This window comes from Prunus persica, chromosome G2, assembly GCF_000346465.2.
Source record: "Prunus persica cultivar Lovell chromosome G2, Prunus_persica_NCBIv2, whole genome shotgun sequence".
Lineage (NCBI taxonomy): Eukaryota > Viridiplantae > Streptophyta > Magnoliopsida > Rosales > Rosaceae > Prunus > Prunus persica.
This window is the reverse complement of record NC_034010.1, coordinates 16,073,997-16,098,140: the sequence shown is the minus strand read 5'-3', so window position 1 is coordinate 16,098,140 and position 24,144 is coordinate 16,073,997. Positions and strand designations below refer to the sequence as shown.

Genomic DNA, 24,144 nt, shown 5'->3' with positions numbered 1-24,144 from the left:
TATATGAAGTATATAAAAAAAATCTGATAGTACCCAAATCCGTATATCAGGAAATAACAAGCACGCAAAAAGAGCAGGTTACTGGTGGGCTAATACAGTTGCTGACAATTTAGCTAATTTGGGTCATTATTATGATCACTCTTGTATTTAGTTTCGTAATTTTCCTGCCATTGTTCTTTCTAAGTTAAAATTTGACTTGTACCATAGAGAATCCTCTTCATAGTAAAGCAGGACAACATGCATTTCGAGTATTTTCAATTGCATTTAGTGAAAAAGATCAAACTGAATTGATCCAAAAAATAAAATTGAACTCGAAATTCAACAAAAAAAATGACCTTCTCCATACGTATAACCAAACAGAACTTTGCACTTAGCTTCTTAGGTATGTAGGCACAAATAAACACAAAAACTAAAAAATTCAGACACAACTTAGCAAGCAACAAGCATGTAACAAGTGAAATAGGGAGAAGAAAGGCCTAATCAATCCTAGTGAAATTTACCATTAATACACAGAGAAATGAAGATAAAAATCAAAGAGAAGATATCATGAAATAAAACCTTGGACATTACTAAACCTTGATAGCTGTGGAATAAACCAGAGCAAATCACAAATTTTACCAGATCAAAGAATAATACACTTGAAGCAGACCAAGTAAAAACTATGTTCAATTCTTCTTTTCACCGCCCTTTTGCTTTTTAGATGCTGTTGCCTGTGAATACAGGAAAGTCCCAAATATCGCAAGGGCGGATCCAAGTGCATTAAGAGGTCTAACTGGATTTCTGAACACCAACACAGTAGATACAATTACCACCACTCTCTTCATTGTGTTTCCAACTGAAAATGTCAAGGGGCTAATTTCATCAAGAGCCTGATAAGACGACTGGTTATAGAGATGGTAAAACACTCCAGATAACAACACCCATATATAAAATGTGGATGGTTTTCCTACAGTTGCAATAGCTCTGTGATACCCTTGAACCCATTGAGACCCTTCAACAAAAATAGCAACAGGAAACAGATAGAGGAGTGAAAGTATGGTGATCCAACCATACAAATTCAACCCATCTACCTCCTTGAAGTTCTGTAAACTGCGTTTTGAGTAAATATTTCTCAACACAAACCCAACATTGCTAATCAACGCACCCCACAGGCCTTGGAAATTGAATGACACCTCAGTAATTGCAGCTAGAGAACAACCCAAGACAATAGGGAGGATTGAAAGCCAGACCTGTAAAGGGTACGAATCGCCTACGAACGACGAAAAGACAACCGAGAAAACAGGCTCTGAAGATTTGATTACATGGGTGAAAGAAACAGCCACCTTAGAGAATGAGACACATGCTGAGATGTGGCCTATTGTGTGGAACAATGCAGGTCCAAGGAGTGCAACTATGAATGGTTTTGATATTTTGGGGCATGGTTGGAGCTTCAAAGACCAGAGAGCCAACATCCAAACAGACCCAGCAAAGAGCTGAAAAGAAGCAAGAAGCCATGGAAATGGGAAAATATTTAATATCTTCTTGTTGTAAATGTTAAAGACAATGTTCTGGAAGTACCAGAGCCCAAAAATAAGTGCAAGCTGGGCGGTTGTGGCCTTGGGCTTTGAAACTGCAGCTTCACTTTCTCCTCGTTCTGGATTGGCCTCAGATGCAGCTTTGGGGATTTGGAATCTGGGTTTGGAAGAAAACCCAGATGGGAATCCACAGGTTTTGTTCAATTGACTGATCTTTGAGCCCCAATCTTGGACCTGAGATATGGGTTTTGAAGAAATTCCAATTGGGTGGCCATAAATTCTGCTAAAGCTTGAGACTTTGGTGGATGCTTCAAGTTTGGGAGAGGTGGGTTTGTGGAGCAGAGGAAATGAGGTGTGTAGGGTTCTCTGGATTTGGATTCGGTTGAGAAGATTCGGATTGAGAAGTGAAGAGGAGGCATTAATGGGGTGTTGATGTCCGGATTGGGGGAAAGTGACAGTGGAAGCAGGACAACTTAGATTCAAGGTAAGCATTTGTTGTTGTAGCTATTGGTTGGGGAGAGAGACAGAGACTCTGCAATAAAAAAACCAACAAGCTCTGGAGATTGAGGACGAGATTTTTCACTGGTTTAAAGTGCCCTTTTCGTCCCTTTCAGCTTCAGGTACTTGCTTAGATATTTTTCTGTTCTTGCTTAAACCCCCGAACCTTTCCCCGACCCACCCAAGCCAAAACTTAAAGCTGCGGCTACAATACATCGCCACTCCCTTTTCTTTATCTTTAGCTGGAAATCAACCCCTTCAATTGGCCGAGTTTGGCTCCTTGACCAATTAATGAATTATGAAAATGTCAAATAATTAAAATTTGTATATACAATATTTGCATTAACTGGGAATTTTTTTTTTTTTGGATTGACTAGTGGATTCGAATTTAAAATCTGTGCAATATTGAGAAGAGTTATTTACACTAACACCTTTATGAGATTTTCGGTGTTTACATAAAACTCTCTTAGGTTTCAAAAATTACACAACAACCCGTTAAGGTTTCAAATTGTTTTCACACCCATTTTTATTGATTGTTTATTAAAAAATTGATGATTTCACATAAAAAGAACTTGTGCAAATGGCAAAATTAACCTTAATAAGTGTATGTGCAAGCTAATCTCAAAGGCTAACTTTGTTATTTGGAGAAAATTTTCATATAAAATCATCAATCTTTGGACGAAAAATTAACAAAAAGGGGTTTTGTGCTCATCGGTTATAGACCCGGAAATATTGCACATGATTTGCTAACACGACACGAATTCGCGTGAAAATATCAGCATATTTAGGTTGGCCTTATCGGGTCGGGTTGATAACGGGTGAACCCATTAAGCACCCGTTATCTTAACGGGTCGTTGTTCACCTGTTTCTAATTTGTTCCTGTGAAGGTATGGTAAAGTTCTCCATTGTCTTGAAAACCATTGAATGGTAAACAAGTCAACTTTCTTTTGTGTGCGAGCGTGCCACTGCTAGCAATAAAAAATCCTAGCAGACTTCTTTAAAAATGGATAACTTGCGCCCCAAGTTACTGATTTCTAAACAAGCTTTTGTGAATTTGAGTGAGGAATATCTCCCAAGTAAATTCTTTTCTTGCCTTAGACTGGTGAAGACATCACAATTTTTCACAGTACAAAACTGGTAGTTCTAGTCAGAATAAATGATAAGAAAGTGGACTTTTTAGGCAGAACTGTCCTTTACAAAGCTTAAAAAGGAAAGATCAACTCTAAAAGAGACAAAAGAGCGTTGGACTTCAATTTCTGCCTGGATAACTACTTTTGATCCGGGCTGGATTGGATGTGTCTGTGCTGGATTGGACTATCGACACCTTCAACTGTCAAGTTTCAAATATAAATCGATACCAATGTTCGAGTTTGGTAGAGCTTTAATCTATTTCGAGCCTTAGAAGGCTTTTGGTGTAACACCCCGACTCCAAATTTAATGTCTATTTTAATTGATTTAAAGTGAAATTATGAATTTACCCTTGGGGTAGGGGTAAATTGGTCATTTTCTTATATGGAAGGATTTTGGGACCATGACTGGTATTTTTGGGTAGGTTGTATTGAGACGAATTCGTAGACACGCGGTAGGCTTGAAACGGAGTTGTAATGAAGATTTGGCGATCAAAACATTATCAGTGGCAAAACTGTATTTATTTCGAAAAGAGTTAGAGTAAAAATCTGATTTTTCATTTTTACCTCTCTCTCTTTCTCTCTCTCTCTCTCTCTCTCTCTCTCTCTCTCTCTGTGCGCGCGCGACCTCCCCCTCCCCGTTACTGTTCACCGAGACGAAAACCACCGCACCGCCGCCACATCCGACCACCCCAGCCCTCGAGAACGGTCCCGTTCGACTCGTCGTGAAGCCCCGAACCAGAATCACCCAGTCTCCCAGTCAGAAAACTCGAGAATCGCCGACGATCTTGACTGGTTCAAACTGGAGACTTTCCATCGTCGCGCCGCCCAAACCCGGTGATTGAGGTGAGGTTTCTTCCTCTTTTTCTGAGTTCTAGCTGACTGATGCATAGGTTTGGATTGATTTGCTGGGTAGAAACTGATTTTGTAAACCTAGGTTTTGCCCGGATTTCAAAGTGAAATTCCGGCCAGTTGCCATCCGAATTGGACCTTCCCGTAGTTGAATGAAGTGATCCTGACCTTGAGTAGAAGCTAGGATAGGAAGGGTGAGCTCGGGTGTGGAGTTTTTCGGTCACTGGAATTTACTCTACACACCCACGCGCTGCCGGCGAGTGACGGCGCGTGGGCGAGGCTGGTGAAGTTGCAATTTGACCCAATGAGATCCTTAGGTTGTCACGAGTGCATAGGATTTTGCGGATCTCAATTCGGGCGTCGTTTGACTATCGAATGGATTTTCGCATATTGTGCGTTATCCGGGTTCGATAGGTTCTGACCTTTAGATCTTTTTCCAATTAAAATATGTTGTTCTAGGTATTCCTAGGACCGTGTAGGACTTCACGGATTATGAATCGGAGCCTCGGATGTTCTGATTCAATAATGCAAAGTTTGTGGGTTAGCGATAACAGTATAATCGTGAACGATTCCTAAACCTGTAATCGGACCTTAGGATACCTCCTTCAACGTGCACGTACTGGGAATTTGGGGATTTAAGTATTTAATTTGTGATTTCCGCTTCGAAGTAATTTTATATTAATTAAGGGTTCGTATCTCGAAATAGGTGTTCCGACTGCACGTACTCAGTAGGCAGGACCCTCTCATGGTCAGGCAGTGTGGGAGTATTTGTGAGTGGAATTTGTTTTCAATCATATGCATGGTTTTATTGATGAAAGATTTATGCATAATGTTTTTAATGGTTTATTGAATATATTATATTCATGAGTTGAATTTGATGTTTGTATAGCGCTTTGGCAATATATTGTGGGTTTGGCATATTTGGGTATCGAGAGTATATTTTATATGGATTTTGGGGAAGAATATATATATATATATATAATATATATTCTCTATAAGTGAGATACTTGGGTTGTTGAAGTGAGTTGTGGAAGAACTTGAATATGAGGGGTTGTTGAGAGAAGTTGTATGATTACACTATTTAAGTACCTTCCTCAGTTATTAGACTTTCCACACGTGGCGTTGGATGTTCCGGCGTGTGGGAAGAATAGGTTATCAGTCTCACCCGTGGCGTTGGATGTTCCGACAAGTGAGACACTTTCCATATGCGGCGTTGGATGTTCCGGCGTATGGAAAGACTCTGTATATTGTTTAGGGTCATCACCCATGGCGTTGGATGTTCCGGTGTGTGATGATCCAGTTTGCGCTCGTAGGACATAGTTTGGGAGTTACACATGGCATTGGATGTTCCGGTGTGTGAGCTATGGAGTTTCGTCCCCCGGTTGGACCGCTCATCCCTAGACGCAGGATAGCACCTGAAAAATCCTACGGGCTAGTCAAACGATCCCCCAGTTGGATTGTTTCCCAGGTACCTTGGTAGTGTGATAAGTATATTGTATAGTTATATATATATATGTATATATATATATGTATATTTATAGTTGGGAGAGTTTTTCAGTGGTTTGGCAGGAGTTGCAAGATTGTAAGAATGGGGTTTATGGATGAGATGACTTGTGTTTTAAAGAATTTTAAATGAAATATGTTTTGAGTAATTAAATAATAAATTGTGAACCTGCATGTCTTGAGCATTATTTTTACACGGTGGGGTTACTCGATTGTTTTAAATGAAAATCTTGTTTTTGTCCACTCACATGTTTTCTGTTTTACGCCCCCTAGCCAGTAGTCGCTCTAGGAAGCGTGCAAGTGGTGTACGAGGCTCGACCCGTGAACTTTCCTAGTTAGGATTTGAGTAATTTCTTCTACTCAACTGTTCTTGTAAACTAAATTCAGTAGATGTTCTGTTATCGCCCATGATAGACTTTACTGGTGAGGCCGGAGGCCATTTAGTATGTTTTGATGAATTATGAAAGCATGCTGCTGGTTGGGATTATTACTTTATGTATGTTGCAGGTAGAAATTTCTGTTGGGTTTGCTTAATTTACAGGGGAGACTCTGTCAAAATTTTGGTAGAGAGTCTTGGGTTTTTTGTAAGTGGACCGGGCATCGGGAAGATGTCTAAACAAAGACGAGGTCCGCTTCGATTTTCGGGAAATTTCGGGGCGGGTCCTGTCAGCTTGGTATCAGAGCATTAGGTTCATTTTCCTTCGACTATTGCACTTTTGTTGCATTGTTGATCTAATGCTTTTATGATTTCTTTGTGTAGAATCATGTCAGCTCGCAGAGCTAGAACAAGAGGTCGCGGTCAGAGATGGGGGCTGAATCCGCCACCTCCATCTCCGTCACCCCTTCCTTCACCACCAGTACCTTCGCCTCCACCATCTCCACCTGCCGGAGATAATGCTTTGGATATAAGGCATGTGCTTAGCCAATTTACTCGCACAATGGCTACAGCCTTACAGGGAAGGTGTGGTACAGAAAGTTCGGAAATAAAAAGAGTTAAGGAACTGGGAGCGAAAGAGTTTGTGGGTAGCACAGACCCAGCAGAAGCAGAAGCATGGATTACTGATGTGGAAAGAATTTTTGAGGTTCTGGAATGCCCAGTTGAGGATAGAGTCCGCTTGGCTACCTTTCTACTAAAGGGCAATGCATATCATTGGTGGAAAGCAGTAAAAAGGGGATATGAAAATCCGGCTGCTATAAACTGGGAAGAATTTCAGCGAATCTTTTCAGAGCAGTTTTATCCATCTTCATATAGACATGCAAAGAAGTCAGAGTTCCTCTATCTGAAACAAGTGTCTATGTCAGTAATGGAGTACGAACACAAGTTTAATGAGTTGTCTAGATTTGCTCCAGAACTGATTGCCATTGAGGAGGACAGATGTAGACGATTTGAGGAAGGATTATGGTGGGAAATTCAGGCAGTGGTTATTGCTAACACTTATCCAAATATGAGGGCTTTGGCTCAGGCAGCTGAAAGGGTGTCAAGAAAACTCAGTGGGAGTGTTGGTAGGCGCCGTAGGGATACACCAGGAATTGGTGGGCCCAGTTAGGTTCCATCAAAGAGGGGAGGATCTAGTTCCAGTTCTGCTAGTGGCGGATGGTCAGTAGGACGGGGATCTAGTTCTAGTAGTGGGAGATCCGGTTCTCTTCCAGCTTGGACTCAGTATTCAGGGCCGCAGTCTACAGCTAGCACAGCCAGGGCTCCTTCCAGGCAGACTGGGTTGACATGCTTTAACTGTGGACAGGTTGGGCATATTGTGAAAGATTGTCCTAGCTATACTTAGGGAGGTGGACCGAGTCAGAGTAGTAGCCTGACATGCTACTTTTGTGGGCAAGTGGGGCATACTAAGAGAAGCTGCCCAATTATACTCCAGAGTGATGCAGCAGTGGCAGGGCAGTATGGGTCATAATCAGAATCAAGGTGGTGTTTCTTCCTCTGTAGCAGGGTCATCCAGTAGCAGGGCACCGTCATCTTCTAGAGGCAGAAGTGGTAGGCAATCAAGGGGTCAGCCTGGGCATTCCACTACTCAGGCCCGAGTGTTCTCTATGACTCAGCAGGAAGCATATGCCACCCCGGACGTGATTACTGGTATGATTCCAATCTTTGGTTATCTTGCACATGTTCTAATTGACCCAGGGGTCACACACTCCTTCGTAGCACACAATTTCATACCGTATATCAGTGTTAGACCCACACCTATGACAGGAAGTTTTAGTATTTTCCTACCTACGGGAGAAGTCTTGTACGCAGATCGGGTGTTCAGAAATTGTTTTGTCCAAGTAGACGATGCATGGTTGGAAGCTAATTTAATTCCTTTAGATTCGGTGGATTTGGATATTATATTGGGGATGGATTGGCTAGAGAAGCATCATGCATTCGTGGATTGTTTCCGGAAGGAAGTAAAGCTTCGGAGTCCAGGGCAACCTAAAGTTACCTTCCGTGGGGAGCGTAGAGTTCTCCCTACTTATCTTATCTCTGCTATCACATCTAAGAAGTTACTCAAGAAGGGTTGTGAAGGATATTTGGCGCATATCATCGATACTCGAGAGATCACCCTGAATCTGGAAGATATTCCTGTTGTTTGTGATTTTCCTGATATCTTTCCAGATGATCTCCTTGGTTTACCCCCTGAAAGGGAAATCGAGTTCACTATCGAACTTCTTCCGGGCACCAACCCTATTTATCAAACTCCCTATAGGGTGGTGCCAGCTGAACTCCGGGAGTTGAAGACTCAATTGCAGGAGTTAGTGGATCTTGGGTTCATCCGACCCAGTGTTTCACCGTGGGGTGCACCGGTGTTGTTCGTGAGAAAGAAAGATGGGACCATGAGGTTATGTATTGATTACCGACAGTTGAATAAGGTGACAATACGTAACCGGTATCCTTTGCCTCGGATTGATGATTTGTTTAATCAGTTGAAGGGTGCTAAGTATTTTTCTAAGATCGATCTGAGATAAGGATACCATCAGTTGAGGATCAAGGAAGAGGATATTCCTAAGACCGTATTCAGAACGCGGTATGGACATTATGAATTTCTGGTGATGCCTTTTGGACTGACGAATGCTCCAGCAGCGTTTATGGATCTCATGAACAGAGTGTTCCGAACATACTTGGATCACTTTGTGATTGTGTTCATAGACGATATCTTGGTTTACTCCCAGACTTTGGAAGGGCATAAGAAGCATCTGAGGTTAGTATTGAGGACTTTGAAGAGGAAGCAACTTTATGCCAAATTTAGTAAGTGTCAGTTTTGGCTGGACAGAGTGGTATTCCTTGGACATGTAATCTCAACTGAAGGGATTTATGTGGATCCACAGAAAGTTGAAGCTATTGTGAATTGGGTACAACCCACAAGTGTGACAGAAATACGGAGTTTTCTGGGATTGGAAGGCTATTATCGTCGATTTGTGGAAGGGTTCTCTTCGATAGCAGCACCTCTCACGCGGTTGACAAGGAAAGAGGTTACATTTGAGTGGACGAAAGAGTGTGAACAAAGTTTTCAGGAATTAAAGAAGCGATTAACCACCGCACCTATTTTGGCTCTTCCGGATAATTCAGGAAATTTTGTAATCTATAGTGATGCATCTTTGCAAGGCTTGGGATGTGTTCTGATGCAACATGATCGGGTGATTGCTTATGCCTCAAGGCAACTCAAGAAGCATGAGCAGAATTATCCTATTCATGATTTGGAACTTGCCGCAGTAGTGTTCGCTCTCAAGATTTGGTGGCATTACTTGTATGGTGAGACGTGTCAAATTTTCACTGATCACAAAAGCCTCAAGTACTTTTTCACTCAAAGGGAGCTTAATATGAGACAACGGCGTTGGTTGGAATTAATAAAGGACTATGACTGCACGATTGAGTATCATCCAGGACGAGCTAATGTGGTTGCAGTTGCATTGAGTAGAAAGACTACTGGAAGTTTAGCTCATCTCAAAACGGCATATCTTCCGTTGTTAGTTGAACTACAGAAGGATGGAGTAGAGTTGGAAATGACTCAACAGGGTGGAATCCTTGTTAGCTTACATGTGAGACCCATTCTGGTGGAGCGGAAATTGTAGCCCAGTTGGGAGATCCGACACTTTGTAGAATAAGGGGAGAAGTAGAAAATGGTGCATGGAAGGATTATGCAATAAGGGGAGATTGGGCGTTGGTAGCAGGAACTCGCCTCTGTGTACCTAAGAATGATGATCTAAAAAGAGAAATCATGGAGGAAGCTCACTGTTCCACTTACACTATGCATCCGGGAAGTACCAAGATGTATCGAACCCTATGGGAATATTACTCATGGCCGCATATGAAGGGAGACATTGCCAAGTATGTAAGCAGATGCTTGATTTGTCAACAAGTGAAAGCAGAGCGACAGAAACCTTCAGGACTTATGCAACCACTTCCAATTCCTGAATGGAAGTAGAAACGCATTACCATGGATTTTGTTTTCAACCTTCCTCGTACTTCTAAGGGACATGATGGAATTTGGGTGATAGTTGATAGACTCACCAAGTCAGCCCATTTCCTACCCATCAAGGAGACTTATTCTTTGACGAAGTTGGCAAAACTTTTTGTGGATGAGATTGTGAGATTACATGGAGCACCTGTGTCCATTGTATCGAACAGGGATGCTCGATTCACTTCTCGATTCTGGAAGTGTTTACAAGAAGCTATGGGTACTAGGTTGCAGTTCAGCACAACTTTTCACCCACAGACTGATGGACAATCAGAAAGAACCACACAGATGAAAGATGCATGGGATACTCACCTTGCCTTGGTGGAATTTTTGTATAATAACAGTTACCATGCGAGTATTAGGATGGCTCCTTATGAGGCATTATATGGGAGGCAGTGTAGGACTCCTATTTGTTGGAATGAGGTGGGTGATAAGAAATTGGAAAGGGTGGATAGTATCCGAGCAACAACCGAAAAGGTGAAGATGATTAAAGAGAAACTGAAAACCAAACAAGATCGACAGAAGAGTTATGCAGATAAAAGGTCCAAGGATCTTGAGTTTGCAGTTGGGGATTGGGTGTTTCTGAAGTTATCTCCTTGGAAGGGTGTGATGAGATTCGGGAAACGTGGGAAGTTAAGCCCTCGTTATATTTGACTCTATGAGATCACTGAGCGCATCGGACCTGTCGCCTATAAACTTGCATTACCTACAGAACTATCTCAGGTCCATGATGTATTTCATGTGTCTATGCTTCGGAAATACCTGCCAGACCCTTCTCATATTCTAGAATATCAACCTGTAGAGTTAGAAGAAGATTTGTCATATGAGGAGCAGCCTGTGCAAATCCTAGATAGGAAAGAGCAAATGTTGCGCTCCAGATCTATTCCAGTAGTGAAGGTTCTGTGGAGAAGCCAAACCGAGGAAGAAGCTACATGGGAGCCTGAGGCGCAAATGAGGGCCAAGTACCCTTATCTCTTCCATTGACAGGTACGTGAATTTCGGGGATGAAATTTTTATAAGGGGGTAGATTGTAATACCCCAACTCCAAATTTAATGTCTATTTTAATTGATTTAAAGTGAAATTATGAATTTACCCTTGGGGTAGGGGTAAATTGGTTATTTTCTTATTCGGAAGGATTTTGGGACCACGACTGGTATTTTCGGGTAGGTTGTACTGAAACGAATTCGTAGACACGCGGTAGGCTTGAAACGGAGTTGTAACGAAGATTTGGCGATCAAAACATTATCAGTGGCAAAACTGTAATTATTTCGAAAAAAGTTAGAGTAAAAACCTGATTTTTCATTTTTACCTCACTCTCTCTCTCTGTGCGCGCGCGACCTCCCTCTCCCCGTTACTGTTCACCAAGACGAAAACCACCACACCGCCGCCACATCCGACCACCCCAGCCCTTGAGACCCGTCCCGTTCGACTTGTCGTGAAGCCCCGAACCAGAATCACCCAGTCTCCCAGTCGGAAAACTCGAGAATCGCCGACGATCTCGACTGGTTCAAACCGGAGACTTTCCGTCGTCGCGCCGCCGTCTCCGCCGCCCAAACCCGGTGATTGAGGTGAGGTTTTTTCCTCTTTTTTCGAGTTCTACCTGACTAATGCATAGGTTTGGATCGATTTGCTGGGTAGAAACTGATTTTGTAAACCTAGGTTTTGGCCGGATTTCAAAGTGAAATTCCGGCCAGTTGCCGTCCGAATTGGACCTCCCCGTAGTTGAATAAAGTGATCCTGACATTGAGTAGAAGCTAGGATAGGAAGGGTGAGCTCGGGTGTGGAGTTTTTCCGTCACCGGAATTTACTCTACACACCCACGCGCTGGCGGCGCGTGTGGCGGCGCGTGAGCGAGACTGGTGAAGTTGCAATTTGACCCGATGAGATCCTTAGGTTGTCACGAGTGCATAGGATTTTGCGGATCTCAATTCGGGCGTCGTTTGACTATCGAACGGATTTTCGAATATTGTGCGTTATCCGGGTTCCTGACCGTTAGATCTTTTTCCAATTAAAATATGTTGTTCTAGGTATTCCTAGGACAGTGTAGGACTTCATGGATTATAAATCGGAGCCCCAGATGTTCTGATTCAATAATGCAAAGTTTGTGGGTTAGCGATAACAGTATAATCGTGAACGATTCCTAAACCTGTAATCGGACCTTAGGATACCTCCTTCAACGTGCACGTACTGGGAATTTGGGGATTTAAGTATTTAATTTGTGATTTCCGCTTCGAAGTAATTTTATATTAATTAAGGGTTCGTATCTCGAAATATGTATATTTATAGTTGGGAGAGTGAAGAAATTAGAGTTTTTCAGTGGTTTGGCAGGAGTTGCAAGATTGTAAGAATGGGGTTTCTGGATGAGATGATTTGTATTTTAAAGAATTTTAAATGAAATATGTTTTGAGTAATTAAATAATGAATTGTGAACCTGCATGTCTTGAGCATTATTTTTACATGGTGGGGTTACTAAATTGTTTTAAATGCAAATCTTGTTTTTGTCCACTCACATGTTTTCTGTTTTGCGCCCCCCAGCCAGTAGTCGCTCCAGGAAGCGTGCAAGTGGTATACGAGGCTCGAACCGTGAACTTTCCTAGTTAGGATTTGAGTAATTTCGTCTACTCAACTGTTCTTGTAAACTAAATTCAGTAGATGTTCTATTATCACCCATGGTAGACTTTACTGGTGAGGCCAAAGGCCATTTAGTATGTTTTGATGAATTATGAAAGTATGCTGCTGGTTGGAATTATTACTTTATGTATGTTGCAAGTAGAAATTTCTGTTGGGTTTGCTTAATTTACATGGGAGACTGCCAAAGTTTTGGTAGAGAGTCTCGGGTTTTTTGTAAGTGGGCCCGGCATCGGGAAGATGTTGGAACAAAGACGGAGTCCGCTTCGGTTTTCGGAAAATTCCGGGAAGGGTCCTGTCATTTGGCATGGGCAGAATTGGAGCCTCCTTAGTATGAAAGGGGCAGAAGTGGCTGGATTTGCTAAATACTGAGTTGGGGCTGCACTGTAGTACCTGTTCTGCTTGATCAAGGCTCTCCATAAATTTGTTGAGGTTTTTATATTTGTAAAAAAAACTGAACTCTGCTTGATTTGGCTTATGCTGAACTAAATTTGTAACGAGAGAAATCTCGCTTTGAATGACTTTTTCTCTGAAACTGAACTGAGGTTAGAGATTCTGGATTATAGCTGACTTGTTTTTTTGTGGCTCAATGAGCTTTTGGTTGCTTTAGTGTTTTGAAGGTTTTTTTTTAGATCAAGTGATCATTTTGAGTTTTTGTCTTTGATTGAATTTTTGGCTGTCCTTGATCTGTTCACCTCCTCTTATATTTATAAAAAATGCTGGAGTGGGGCTTCTAATCTTTTAATAATGGGCAGTAAAATTTTCCAAAGATCTTTTATTTTAAATGCAAAGAAAAAGGGAAGTTATCTGTTCTAGCAGAGAAGAACCATCAATAAACCATCAATAATCAGTTTTCATGGAGGTCTTTTCCTTGCTTTTCTGAAAGAAAGACCAACTCTTCTTTGTTCTCTGTTTTCTTGGAAAAGAGAAAGAACACAATCTGATGTGATGGTCAGTTTACTTTTCTTGTTTGAACAACTCCCTTGCTTCCCACTTATCTCTTGAGATCGTAGTTTGCTTATCTCTTGGAAAGATCACCTGCTCTGATGCAGAATTGCATAGAAAAGGATTCTGATCTTTTGGCCGCAGAGTTTCAGAGAAGTCTTTCTATTAATGACATGCTTTTATTAATTCCCAATCAACTCTCTTGTGATAGTTGAAATTGTTGACTTTTCAAAGTCAGGTAGTCACGTGGGTTATGAGAATAGACTTTCCAAAAAGATCTGCTGACTTTGTACTCTGGGTTTTGAGATCAATGGTGAGCATTTAGAAGCTGGGCCCAATCCAATTCTTCTTCAGATTTTTATTGATCTGCTTTAGTGGTCAATTGCCATTTAGTTTGGCGTTTTTTACAACTTTGCAATTTCGTAAAAGACGTGGGCTTCTGATGTGGATTTGGGCACACTTTTTTTTTTTTTTTTGAATCAAAGGTCAGTCCTCTATTATTTTATGTTTTGTGGGCCTTTCTTTGCGAAGATGGGCTTGCGCGTGGATTTCTTTTTGGCCCAAACAATCGTTTCAGTATAATTCGCTAATGACCCATTAACCCGTTAAGAGCAGGGGTATTTTTGTAAATTTACATTACAAAATAAAATCCCTAGCTAACCTAACTATCTTTTCTTTGAGTCTTCTCCCATCTTCTGCCTCCTCCTCAATCACTAACTTAAACAGACCCAAATCACTTTCTCACTCTCAAGTTATGTTCTAAACAATGTTTTGAAAGGCGAGGCTTAGATGCAAGGCGTTTTAGTCACGCTACGTGAGGCGTAAATATTTCAAACATTAATTTATTTTAATAGGAAAAATTTATAAATAATACAACACAATTAAATTGTACTACTAATTTTTAACAATCTTTTAAATATATAATCAAATATAAGTACTAATTGTCATTTAGACATAATAATCAATTCCAAAACATAAAATATTTATTCATATCAAAAGGAGAGAATTCTTGAAATTGATAGGGATTATTTAATAAGGATAGAAATTAGGGTTGTACTATACAATATATATATATAGGTCCATGTGTTCAAATATTAATTTAAAAAGAAAAAAAAAAGGTTAAGTAGAATCGAATCTGCAATTGATATATACAATACACAGCATGTATTATTAACTTAATATATTAATTTCATTAGAAAAAAGGAAAGAAACAACGCTGAACGTGCGTTTCATTTAAGTAACCTCAGTTTTAAAAAGGCTGAAAGTGAAACGGCGTCACAACCCTAATAAAAAATTTCACGCGGACTCTTCTTCTTCTTTCTCGCGAGAACAAAAGAGTTCTCACCAACCAAACAACTGGCTACCCCTTCATCTTCTCTCTAGATATTCTCTCCAACTAAAGGTATGAACTTCCCAGTATTTAAATTTTGTTGGGCTCATTTTTTTTTTCTGTGTTGTCTTCCTTTTTCGCTGGTCTTGGTCTGTTTGTGTGTGTATTCTTTATTTTTTTACTGGCAGATGGAAGATACAGAGACTACCAATGGTATGGGAATCATGGATGAGGAGTTTGTTGTAGTTTCAATGGATGGTGTTTCATATACTGAAAATGCAGAAGATAAAGATTCAATTTGAGACTCATGATGTCTAATTTTTTTTTCCAAGGTGTAAGATGCATTTAAAGATTTCAAAATTTGTTTTTTTCAATGTGCTAACAAATATTGTCTATTTTTTGAAAGGCTGAAGCGGGTAAAGTGGGTGAAACGGGTGAAAACACGATCCATTAGTAATAATGGTTCGTGTCGGGTTATTCGCGAATTTAAACGGGTCGTGTTTGGGTCTAGTATATCTCACCCGTTAGCTTAACGAGTTAGGAACACGACCCGAAACTCGCAAACACTACCCGTTTGCCAGGTCAGTTGTAATGCGGCTTTGGGCCGTCTGCTACTTTGGACAAAGAAAAAGATTAAAATTTTCAATTCCATTTGTTGATTGCTTCATCACCCCAACTAAAACCCCAAAATTAACCCACCATCCCATTCACCAAAAGCAGTGTTGGGAATTTGTGATGATTTTGGATCTCAGCTGAAGTGTTTGTTTTAGTGTTTGAGTTAGAAATGGCAGCAAGACAAATGGAAGAGATACAGAGGAAGCTGGCGATGCTGAATTACTCGAGAGCCAATGCGCCTGCTCAGTCTCTCCTCTTCGCCGGGATGGAACGCTATGCTCTTCTCGAATGGCTGTTCTTCCGGTACACGACATGCCGTTTACTTCTTCTTTGACTTTTCTGATTCTCCCTCCATGCCCCATTTTTGACTGTCCTGGTTTTTGGTCTAATTGCAGCTTGTTGGGGGACAAGTCACCCTTTTCTCAACAGAGTCTTCAAGGGGACGCCATGGATCGGGACGAAGAGACTGCTCGCATCCAATGTAAGGCTTTTTTTTTTTTTTTTTTTTTTTTTTTGTAGAATGTTGAATTGGGTCGTGCTGAAGTTGTTCAGAATGTGATGAAAATTAACCTGGGTCTGTTTAGATCATCAAATGTAGGCTACATACATGGTGGAAAACATGATATTCTCACACTGCTGTGTTCTTTTTGTTTCGTTTTCACTCTGCAAGATTTGATTTTTGAATTCCATGAAATGGTGGATCCAAATTATACTTTCCCTCTTCTAATATTAATTTCAAATGAAAATGTGGGCTACAATTGTTTTGCTCAACTAGTCTTTCAAACTCTTGATATCTTCCTGATGATAATTAAGATGACAAACTTTTGTGAAGACTTCCAATAGTAAAGAATATATGCCGTATTAAGATGACAAACTGATAACGCAGAACCTTTGATCTCCCAAATAAAGCTAAAGGAAATCAAAATTCAGAAGAAAAATTAAATCTTGACGGAGAAAACTTTGAATATCCATATCCTAATATAAAAAAGATAGAGGCATCCTACAGCTATTTTGCACAATCTTAACTCAGTATTACTTCAAAGAAAGCAAGCGCAGTTATGATATTGCTTGTACTTGGAATAGCTTGATATATTTATGTTGGTACCATAAGCACCCAAATGCTATATCCTTGATGGACTTTTTAAGATAGTTTTGTAGAGCATCCTTCCGTTCTGCTACCTTTTTTATTTAGCTACTTATTCTTCTCCTAAAGCCAGCTGGTATATCCGTTGACTGTTTAAATTTCCAAATTTTTCTTAGTATGTGGGTTATATATGATGAACTTTCTATTTTGCACTGTTTTTAGTCATGTGATGGGATAATCTGACCAAGTTTCTCTTAATTGTTACCATAACAAATGATGACCTTCTGTTTTGCAGATTTGGCAGAGATTGCAAAGTTTTTGGGTATTACTACTACTGTAGACACAGAAGTTATCCAAGTTAGTTGTGGATTTATGTTGATTTAGGAGTATTTATTCTGGCTTATATGGGTGATTTTTTCTTTCTTCTTTAGTTTAGCTGTACAAATTAAGTGCATTTTTACTTATCACATATGAATTTATTGTTTATTGGTTTTTAATTAACCTTTCGTAGAATCTGTTGGGAAAATAATTTTTTAGGATATGTAAGTATCATGGATTGATCTAATTATACTAGTAAATTTTTGTAACTGGTACTCTTTTCTTAAAGGATGCCAGGCTTTTTAAAATTGTTGTATTATCTGAATCCTTTTGGTTATATGATAAAATTGGAATCTTATCCTCTTATTGGAGGTTCCTTTACATCCACATACTCTAGATTAGTCCCCCAGATACGATCAGATAGTCAAATTTGAATCTCCCTTAATGTACCTCCATGGAAATAGTCAATTTGAAACAAAGTTATACTGGCAGATCATCAAAAACTTTTTATCAAGGTAGACTAGACAGAATATAATCAAAGATGACGTAAAAATTTGTTTGCAAGATGCACATTATGCATCTAGTTGGCACTCTAGACAAGATGAACATAGTTAGGAATAAAAATGTTTTATTGGACCATCATGCATTCTGCACTCGACGTGAAATCTAGCAACTCTTTACTCTGTGTGTCTCCTCCACCCTTGCTGAATGCGATACCTTTTTGTTGCAGGGACGAGGAAGCTATGAAGATCGCACTGAAATGCTTCGTCTTATTGTAGATCTTGTGGAGGCGAGCATTTATGCTGATAATCAAGAATGGAGGTTAAGGATGATACTAAGTTTTACATTTGTGTTGGGAAGTTTTTATTTTTTAATAAAGGAACTCCTAGCACTTCTATAATTTCAAATTTCATTCTATATTATGCACGTGATTTTTTTTTCTGATTTCAAACAATCATGTTGGCCTGAGATCTGGTATGAACTGTGATTTCTGCAGTATCGATGAGCAGGTAGCGAAGGACATACAACTGATTGATTCTATTGCTGAAAGACAAGCTCAAATATTCTCCGAGGAGTGCAAATTATTCCCTGCTGATGTTCAAATTCAGTCCATATATCCATTGTAAGAATATCTATTTCCCAGTTCGTTTTCAATTTCTCTCCTGAAGTAAAAGAACAATTGCTTCATTGAAAGTTTATTATTCCACTAAAAAAGACCTCATAGATGCAGTGTAAGAGTATCTATTTTCGATTTGTGTTTCAACTCCCCTGAAGTAAAAAGAATAATTGCTTCATTGAAAGTTTATTGTCAAACCAATTGTTTTTTTGGAAAAAACCACCTCTGATAAAATCCAATCCCAGTCAGTTTAGATAATGCTTAGACAGGTTGATTGCATAAGTTAAGTTTGAACTACTTATTTCATTAGATACAATAACATTCTGTTCGTTTAATCAAAGGTCATTTGCAGGCCTGATGTTTCTGAATTGGAAAAAAAGCTTTCAGAACAATCAAAGATACTCTTAAGTCTTCAACAGAAGGTTGACGATTTGGCATCAAAGGTTTGTTTCTGTTCCTCAACTTAGATCTTCTTGCATTATTCCAGCTATTCATATGATTATTCTCTAACCAAATTGTACAATTTAAAGCAGTGAATAAATTCATCTGCATTTTAAAACAATATCCTACTGCTGCTTCTTTCTCTTGTACACATCACCCACTCTTCTGTCATTACCCTCAATCATATTGTTCATGAAGGCAGTCAGTTTCTTTAACTCCTGATACCTAAAAGCACCACCTCCCTATCTTTCCATTCCGTTTGACCTTCACTTGTCATATGCTTCATTGCAGAGAAGAGATGTGTAGTAATGTCCTTGATAGTGCCAAAGGATGCCCAAAGATTCATTTATATTTTAGTATATTTGTTATTCCAAAGACAATAAAAATGTATATTTGTTTTAATATTCCTCTGTTGCCACTTATTCACTTTGAATTTCTTTTTCTGATTTTTTTTTAACTTCCCCAATGCCTCCCAAGTCTGTTAAACACTTGGCAGTGAATGCTCCCTCAAATTTGGGTTGTCAGTGACTCAGTGTACATTTTATTTAATTATTACTTCCCCCAAGTTGTGCAGTTGATTCCTTCTTTTTCTTGCTCTGATTACGCGCTATTGCATATAGCATGCATACAACCCAGATGAGGATTATGCAGAGGTGGAGTCCAGATTGCGTTCACATTTGGAATCTTTCCTAGAAACTGCAAGATCATTCAACACGATTTACACTAAGGTTTGACCTGCTCTTTCCTGTCGTATACACTGCCTTTTGACAATCTGCTATCACTTCTTTTCTTTTCTTTTCCTGGTTGCTGTACCAAATTAAAAGATTTTGGCATACTTGTTACTGATAATGTATATCTAAAGAGGAAAAGTGATGCGCTTGTGATACATGAACTTGTTGTCTTAAAAGAAAAAGAAAAAGAATTGTATATTTGCTTTCACCATAATGATTGAAATTTATGCTTTTGGGTGGATTCCTTATTCACGTATCTGTCTTAGTTGGCATATGAGATAGTTTTTATGCTTCTGTTCCAGCTCCTTGCTAATTAGAAATTCACTTTTTTTTTTTTTTGAATAGAAACATTTTTATTCAAATTGTAAGGATCAAAACAAGGCCATTTAGCACGCAGATAAAAAGAAAAAACACTAGCCGGTGAAACAGACACAAGGCCACTCAACACAAAAACAACCAACCAACCATAAAACAAACCCTTAAGATACTACAGCCAGCAGATTGCGCATAATTATAGGATAGGGTACATCCTTAAAGGCAGGGGAAGTTGATGCCCAAAGGGCAGCCCAAAACTTCACTCTATCCCATAACTCTGCCACTCCCACTCCCTTATAATCCTAAAAAATTCTCCTGTTTCGTTCCATCCATAGGTTCCAAACCACTGCCAGCATCAGACTTCCCCAGAGAATTTTGGCTTTCTTTCCCCTTCCCAAAGCATCAAATCTGATGGAAAAAAGTTCAAAGCAGCCTTCTGGTATTACCCACACCGTGTTAACTTCCTTCAATAGTGTCTCCCACAACTTTAGAGAGAAAGGGCAATGAATCAGGAGATGGTCCACGCTCTCCCCTGCCATATTACATAGAGCACACCAGTGAGGGCTAATGCACAAATAGGGACAACGTCTCTGTAATGTATCACCTGTATTTAGTTTTCCCAACACCGCTTGCCACACAAAGATCTTAACTTTCGGAGGAGTCTTGGCCTTCCAAATTTGAGTGTACGGGGAGAATATCTCCCCCACATCACGATTCTGAATATGAGAACAGAAAGAATGACAGGTGAAGAGACCAGAGGGGTCAAGCTTCCATCTTCTCTTATCCAATCTGGAAGTGAACACCCTCACACCCTCCAATAAATCCAGCAATCTAGCCGCCTCCGTTATCTCCAATTCATTGAGATTCCTCCTGAAACCGAAATCCCAACCGAGAGGGAACCCATTTGAGCCCGTAAAAGAGGAAATATTGTGATTTTGCTTTCTGGACAAATTGAAGAGTCTAGGAAACACCTCTTTCAAAACACCACCCCGGCTCCAATCATCCTCCCAAAATCTGACCCTAGCTCCACAACCTACCTCAAAAACACAGCCTTGAAGAAACAGATTATAGCCGCTAGAAATGTCCCTCCAAGGGCTGCGACAAGATCCCCGAGTCGCAGGTTTAGCATCCCACCCATTTGTATCCATTCCATAAATAGTTCTGATCACTTTATGCCAAAGAGCATGAGGTTCGTTAGGAAACCGCCAAAGCCATTTTGCCCGCAAAGCCGCACTCCTAGCCCTCAACGAACCCACCCCTAACCCTCCACAGAATTTTGCCTTGCCCACAACCTCCCAACTCACAGCGTGGTTTCTTTTCCCATCCAAACCTTCCCACAAGAAATCCCTCTTAAGCTTCTCGATTCTATTGGCTACTCCAATGGGAATCCTGAAAAGGGACATGTAGTAGATCGGAATACTACACAATACAGCCTGAATCATTGTGAGTCTTCCTCCTTTGGATAGGCAAGCACGCTTCCATTTTTGTAATCTATTCTCCACCTTTTCCACAACGGGATCCCAAAACTTTATCGCCCTGGGGTTCCCTCCTAGGGGAAGACCCAAATACGACATAGGCCAAGCCCCCACATCGCATCCCCAAGCCCCAGCCAGCTCATTCAGCAGCCCATCATCCAGATTAATGCCAACTAGAGAACATTTTGATTTGTTAATTTTCATACCCGACACAAAACAGAACAGTTCCAGAATTTGAAGTAGATTATTCCAATACTCATCTTTATCCTCTATGAAAAAATGGTATCGTCGGCGAACTGAAGGTGGGACACCTCCACCATCCCAAGCCCTGGGGAAAGTCCATGGAACTTATCAGCATCTTGAGCCTTCTCCATAATTCTGCTTAACACATCCATCACCAAAGTGAACAGGAACGGGGAGAGCGGGTCACCTTGTCTCAGACCCCTAGAGGCACGAAATTTACCCCTTGGTCTTCCATTAATCATCACAGAAAAATTAGCCGTCTCGAGGCAACCACGAATCCAGCTTCTCCACCTGTCCCCAAATCCTTTTCTAATCAAAACCTCATCAACAAATCTCCATTCCACATGATCGTAGGCTTTCTCTAAGTCAATTTTGAACACCATTCCAGACTTGTTAAGCCTTCGACTTTCCTCCACCACCTCATTGGCAATCAGGGCCGCATCCAAAATTTGCCTACCCTGCACAAAAGCACTCTGATAACTAGATATAGTGCTGCCCAAGACTTCCCGCAATCTAGACGCCAACACTTTCGACACCATTTTGTACAAACTTGTCACCAAGCTGATAGGCCGGAAATCACTAACTTTAATGGATTCCTTCTTTTTGGGAATGAGGCAAATAAAAGTCTCATTCGTGATTGCATTGATTATACCACAATTGAAGAAGTCCACCATAACTTATTAGAAATTCACTTTTTAGCTACTACAGTTGGATTGTTGACATTTATTTGACGTGCATGAGTCCGTAATACCTTTTTGTTTGTTGTTTTGGTGTGTGCATGTGTATTAGCTATGTACGCTTATCTGTAACCTTGAAATGTCATGCTTTTATAGGAAATACGTCCCTGGACACACATGATGGAGGTACCCCAGCTCCATGGGTTTGGGCCAGCTGCCAATCGCTTGTTAGAGGCATACAAGATGCTTTTAAAGGTATTCATTGCTAATTAAATTATTTTTCTGTTCATTTTTCATAGTACATTATGAGGATTATTAGACTAATACTGATGCGTAGTTAAATTATTTACCTGTTGTGTTGGAGGAGGAAAAAGTGAAGCAAGGTGGGGGTGGGGGAAAATAATTTTCTTTGTTTTGAAGTAGGAGGTCGGAAATAGAAAAGAAAGTGGGCGAGGTACTTTTCCCTTGAGCTGGAAAAAGCATTCCCCTCAAGGTCAGGAAAGGATTTTCCTTGAACATGGGGAAGCCCTTTTTTATTCCAGAATAGAATACGAGAAACAGGGAGACTGCATGGTCTAACTTATTTTTACCCTTAGAAATTGGGGACCAAGTTTTTGTGTACATTAAGAAAGAGGTGGTATGGTAATTGAACCATTTCTGGATTTCTTTGCTTCCCCTCTCTTCCCCTGATCTCAAGGGCCACCTCTGAAAGTGAGACATTGTATTGTCTATGTAGCAATTGGACAGAAAGGCTCAACCGTGGCACAATTAGTTCAAATTCTTTCAAAAGATTAAACAAGGAACATCCATTCTCCTTATGTTTCCAATCCTCCCATGTTATTCAACCGAACAGTAGCAGAAAAGCTTCGCCAAAATTGTCCATTGAATTCTCTCCTCCCATTCTCTCTCTTGCTCCTCAACATGGTATTACTTCCTGATGACCTTTTGTGTGTGTGTTTTTGCGTGAGAGTGTGTGATGTAGGTGCAGGGGGCAAGGGGCAAGGGGCAAGGGGCAAGGGGGTGTGGAGTTTCTAGGTGAGGTGAGCTGGGGTTACTTGGGTATGGAGCAGTGCAAATGAATAAAGTGAATGATGCTGCATTTTTACTAGTATCATGGATTTTTACTAGTACTATTGGCATGACCATGAATTTCTAATATGGTGTCTCCTTTCCCTTGCATTGATTGCAGTTCCTAGGGAACTTGAGGAATCTTAGAGACTCCCACGCAGCTCTTGCTGTCGGATCATCTGACTCAGTTGCGGGTGAGCCCTCGTCTGTCACGAGAATAATCTCTGAATGTGAATCTGCATTGACATTCTTAAATCGTGACCTTGGAATTCTCTCGGCTTCCATTGCTCGCGAGCAAGGTGGGGAGGTGAATTTATAACAAAATTATTAGTCATTGGGAGGAAGGCCATGAATTCTGTCTCTTCCTCATCTTCTGGGAATGCAGATGAATGTTATGAAAATGTAGTTTATTTGTGTTGCATGAAAGCGAACTAAATGTAATATCGATTATGAGTTCATATTGTCAACCATGATAGTCTTTTGTGCGTTGATCTCTCACCATGTTCATTTGACTAAGAGTGGAATTTATGGGAAGAAGAAAATCAAATGTTCCTTTCCATTTTGAGCACGGATTTTTCTGGTCCAAGATTAGTGATGGCTTGATTAGAATTGTTGAGCACGGGCCGGCCCAACAATGTCATATTTGGGGATCTGAGTATCATCTGAGTAAATTCTAGAGACAAGGCGTGATTGTTTATTTACTTTTCAGTAAAATGAAGCATACCCCTAAAAACTAATACTTAAGTCTTACTCGGCACACGTGAGTTATGCCAGTTGGTCAGGGTAGTGAGTTCAACCTCTTAAACTCAAGTTTGAATTTCTATCTCCGTAGGTTAGATTAATATAGAGTAATAGATTATGCTTGTATTAAAAAACAAAACCCGAGTCTCGATCGTTGGAAAAATAACAATCAATAACTAATTAGTCTTAAATTATATTTCTAGATTTTCTTCGTGCATGTGGGACTACAAGCACTAGGAGCCCAAAGCCCATTTGGGTGTGCTTCAAAGAAAGAGACCACGGCACTTGCAGCTATGGCCTTGATGAGACGAGAGAAAAGGGAAGGGGACGGGAGTGGATGGTGAAGTGGAGAAAGAGAAGCGTGAGAAGAAACCAATTTAATCCTGAATAATTTAGTCATGTGTGCATCATGTGACCAATTTTGACAGCAATGTACTGAAATTGACTTCAAGAACTAACCACTTAAAAACCAAAAA

At 40.3% G+C, this 24,144-nt stretch overlaps 2 protein-coding genes across 12 annotated transcripts; one reads left to right on the top strand and one right to left on the bottom strand.

Moving 5' to 3' along the window:
* On the bottom strand, nucleotides 348-2,209 carry LOC18784920 (xylulose 5-phosphate/phosphate translocator, chloroplastic). The gene has a single exon (XM_007219405.2). It carries the CDS (start codon nucleotides 2,004-2,006, stop codon nucleotides 666-668), a length of 1,341 nt encoding a protein of 446 aa, XP_007219467.1. The 5' UTR covers nucleotides 2,007-2,209; the 3' UTR covers nucleotides 348-665.
* Nucleotides 14,783-23,486, top strand: LOC18785931 (AUGMIN subunit 7). 11 transcript variants are annotated; one of them, XM_020556894.1, is made up of 11 exons: nucleotides 14,783-14,915; nucleotides 15,032-15,056; nucleotides 15,250-15,761; nucleotides 15,854-15,939; nucleotides 16,838-16,899; nucleotides 17,591-17,682; nucleotides 17,858-17,983; nucleotides 18,330-18,420; nucleotides 19,039-19,146; nucleotides 22,016-22,114; nucleotides 23,049-23,486. In XM_020556894.1, exons 3-11 carry the CDS (start codon nucleotides 15,628-15,630, stop codon nucleotides 23,244-23,246), a joined length of 996 nt encoding a protein of 331 aa, XP_020412483.1. In that variant the 5' UTR covers nucleotides 14,783-14,915; nucleotides 15,032-15,056; nucleotides 15,250-15,627; the 3' UTR covers nucleotides 23,247-23,486. The 11 variants fall into 11 exon arrangements, with proteins under 11 accessions (XP_020412483.1, XP_020412488.1, XP_020412484.1 ...); XM_020556899.1 differs by lacking the exon at nucleotides 15,032-15,056 and having other exon boundaries at nucleotides 15,614-15,761; XM_020556895.1 differs by lacking the exon at nucleotides 15,032-15,056.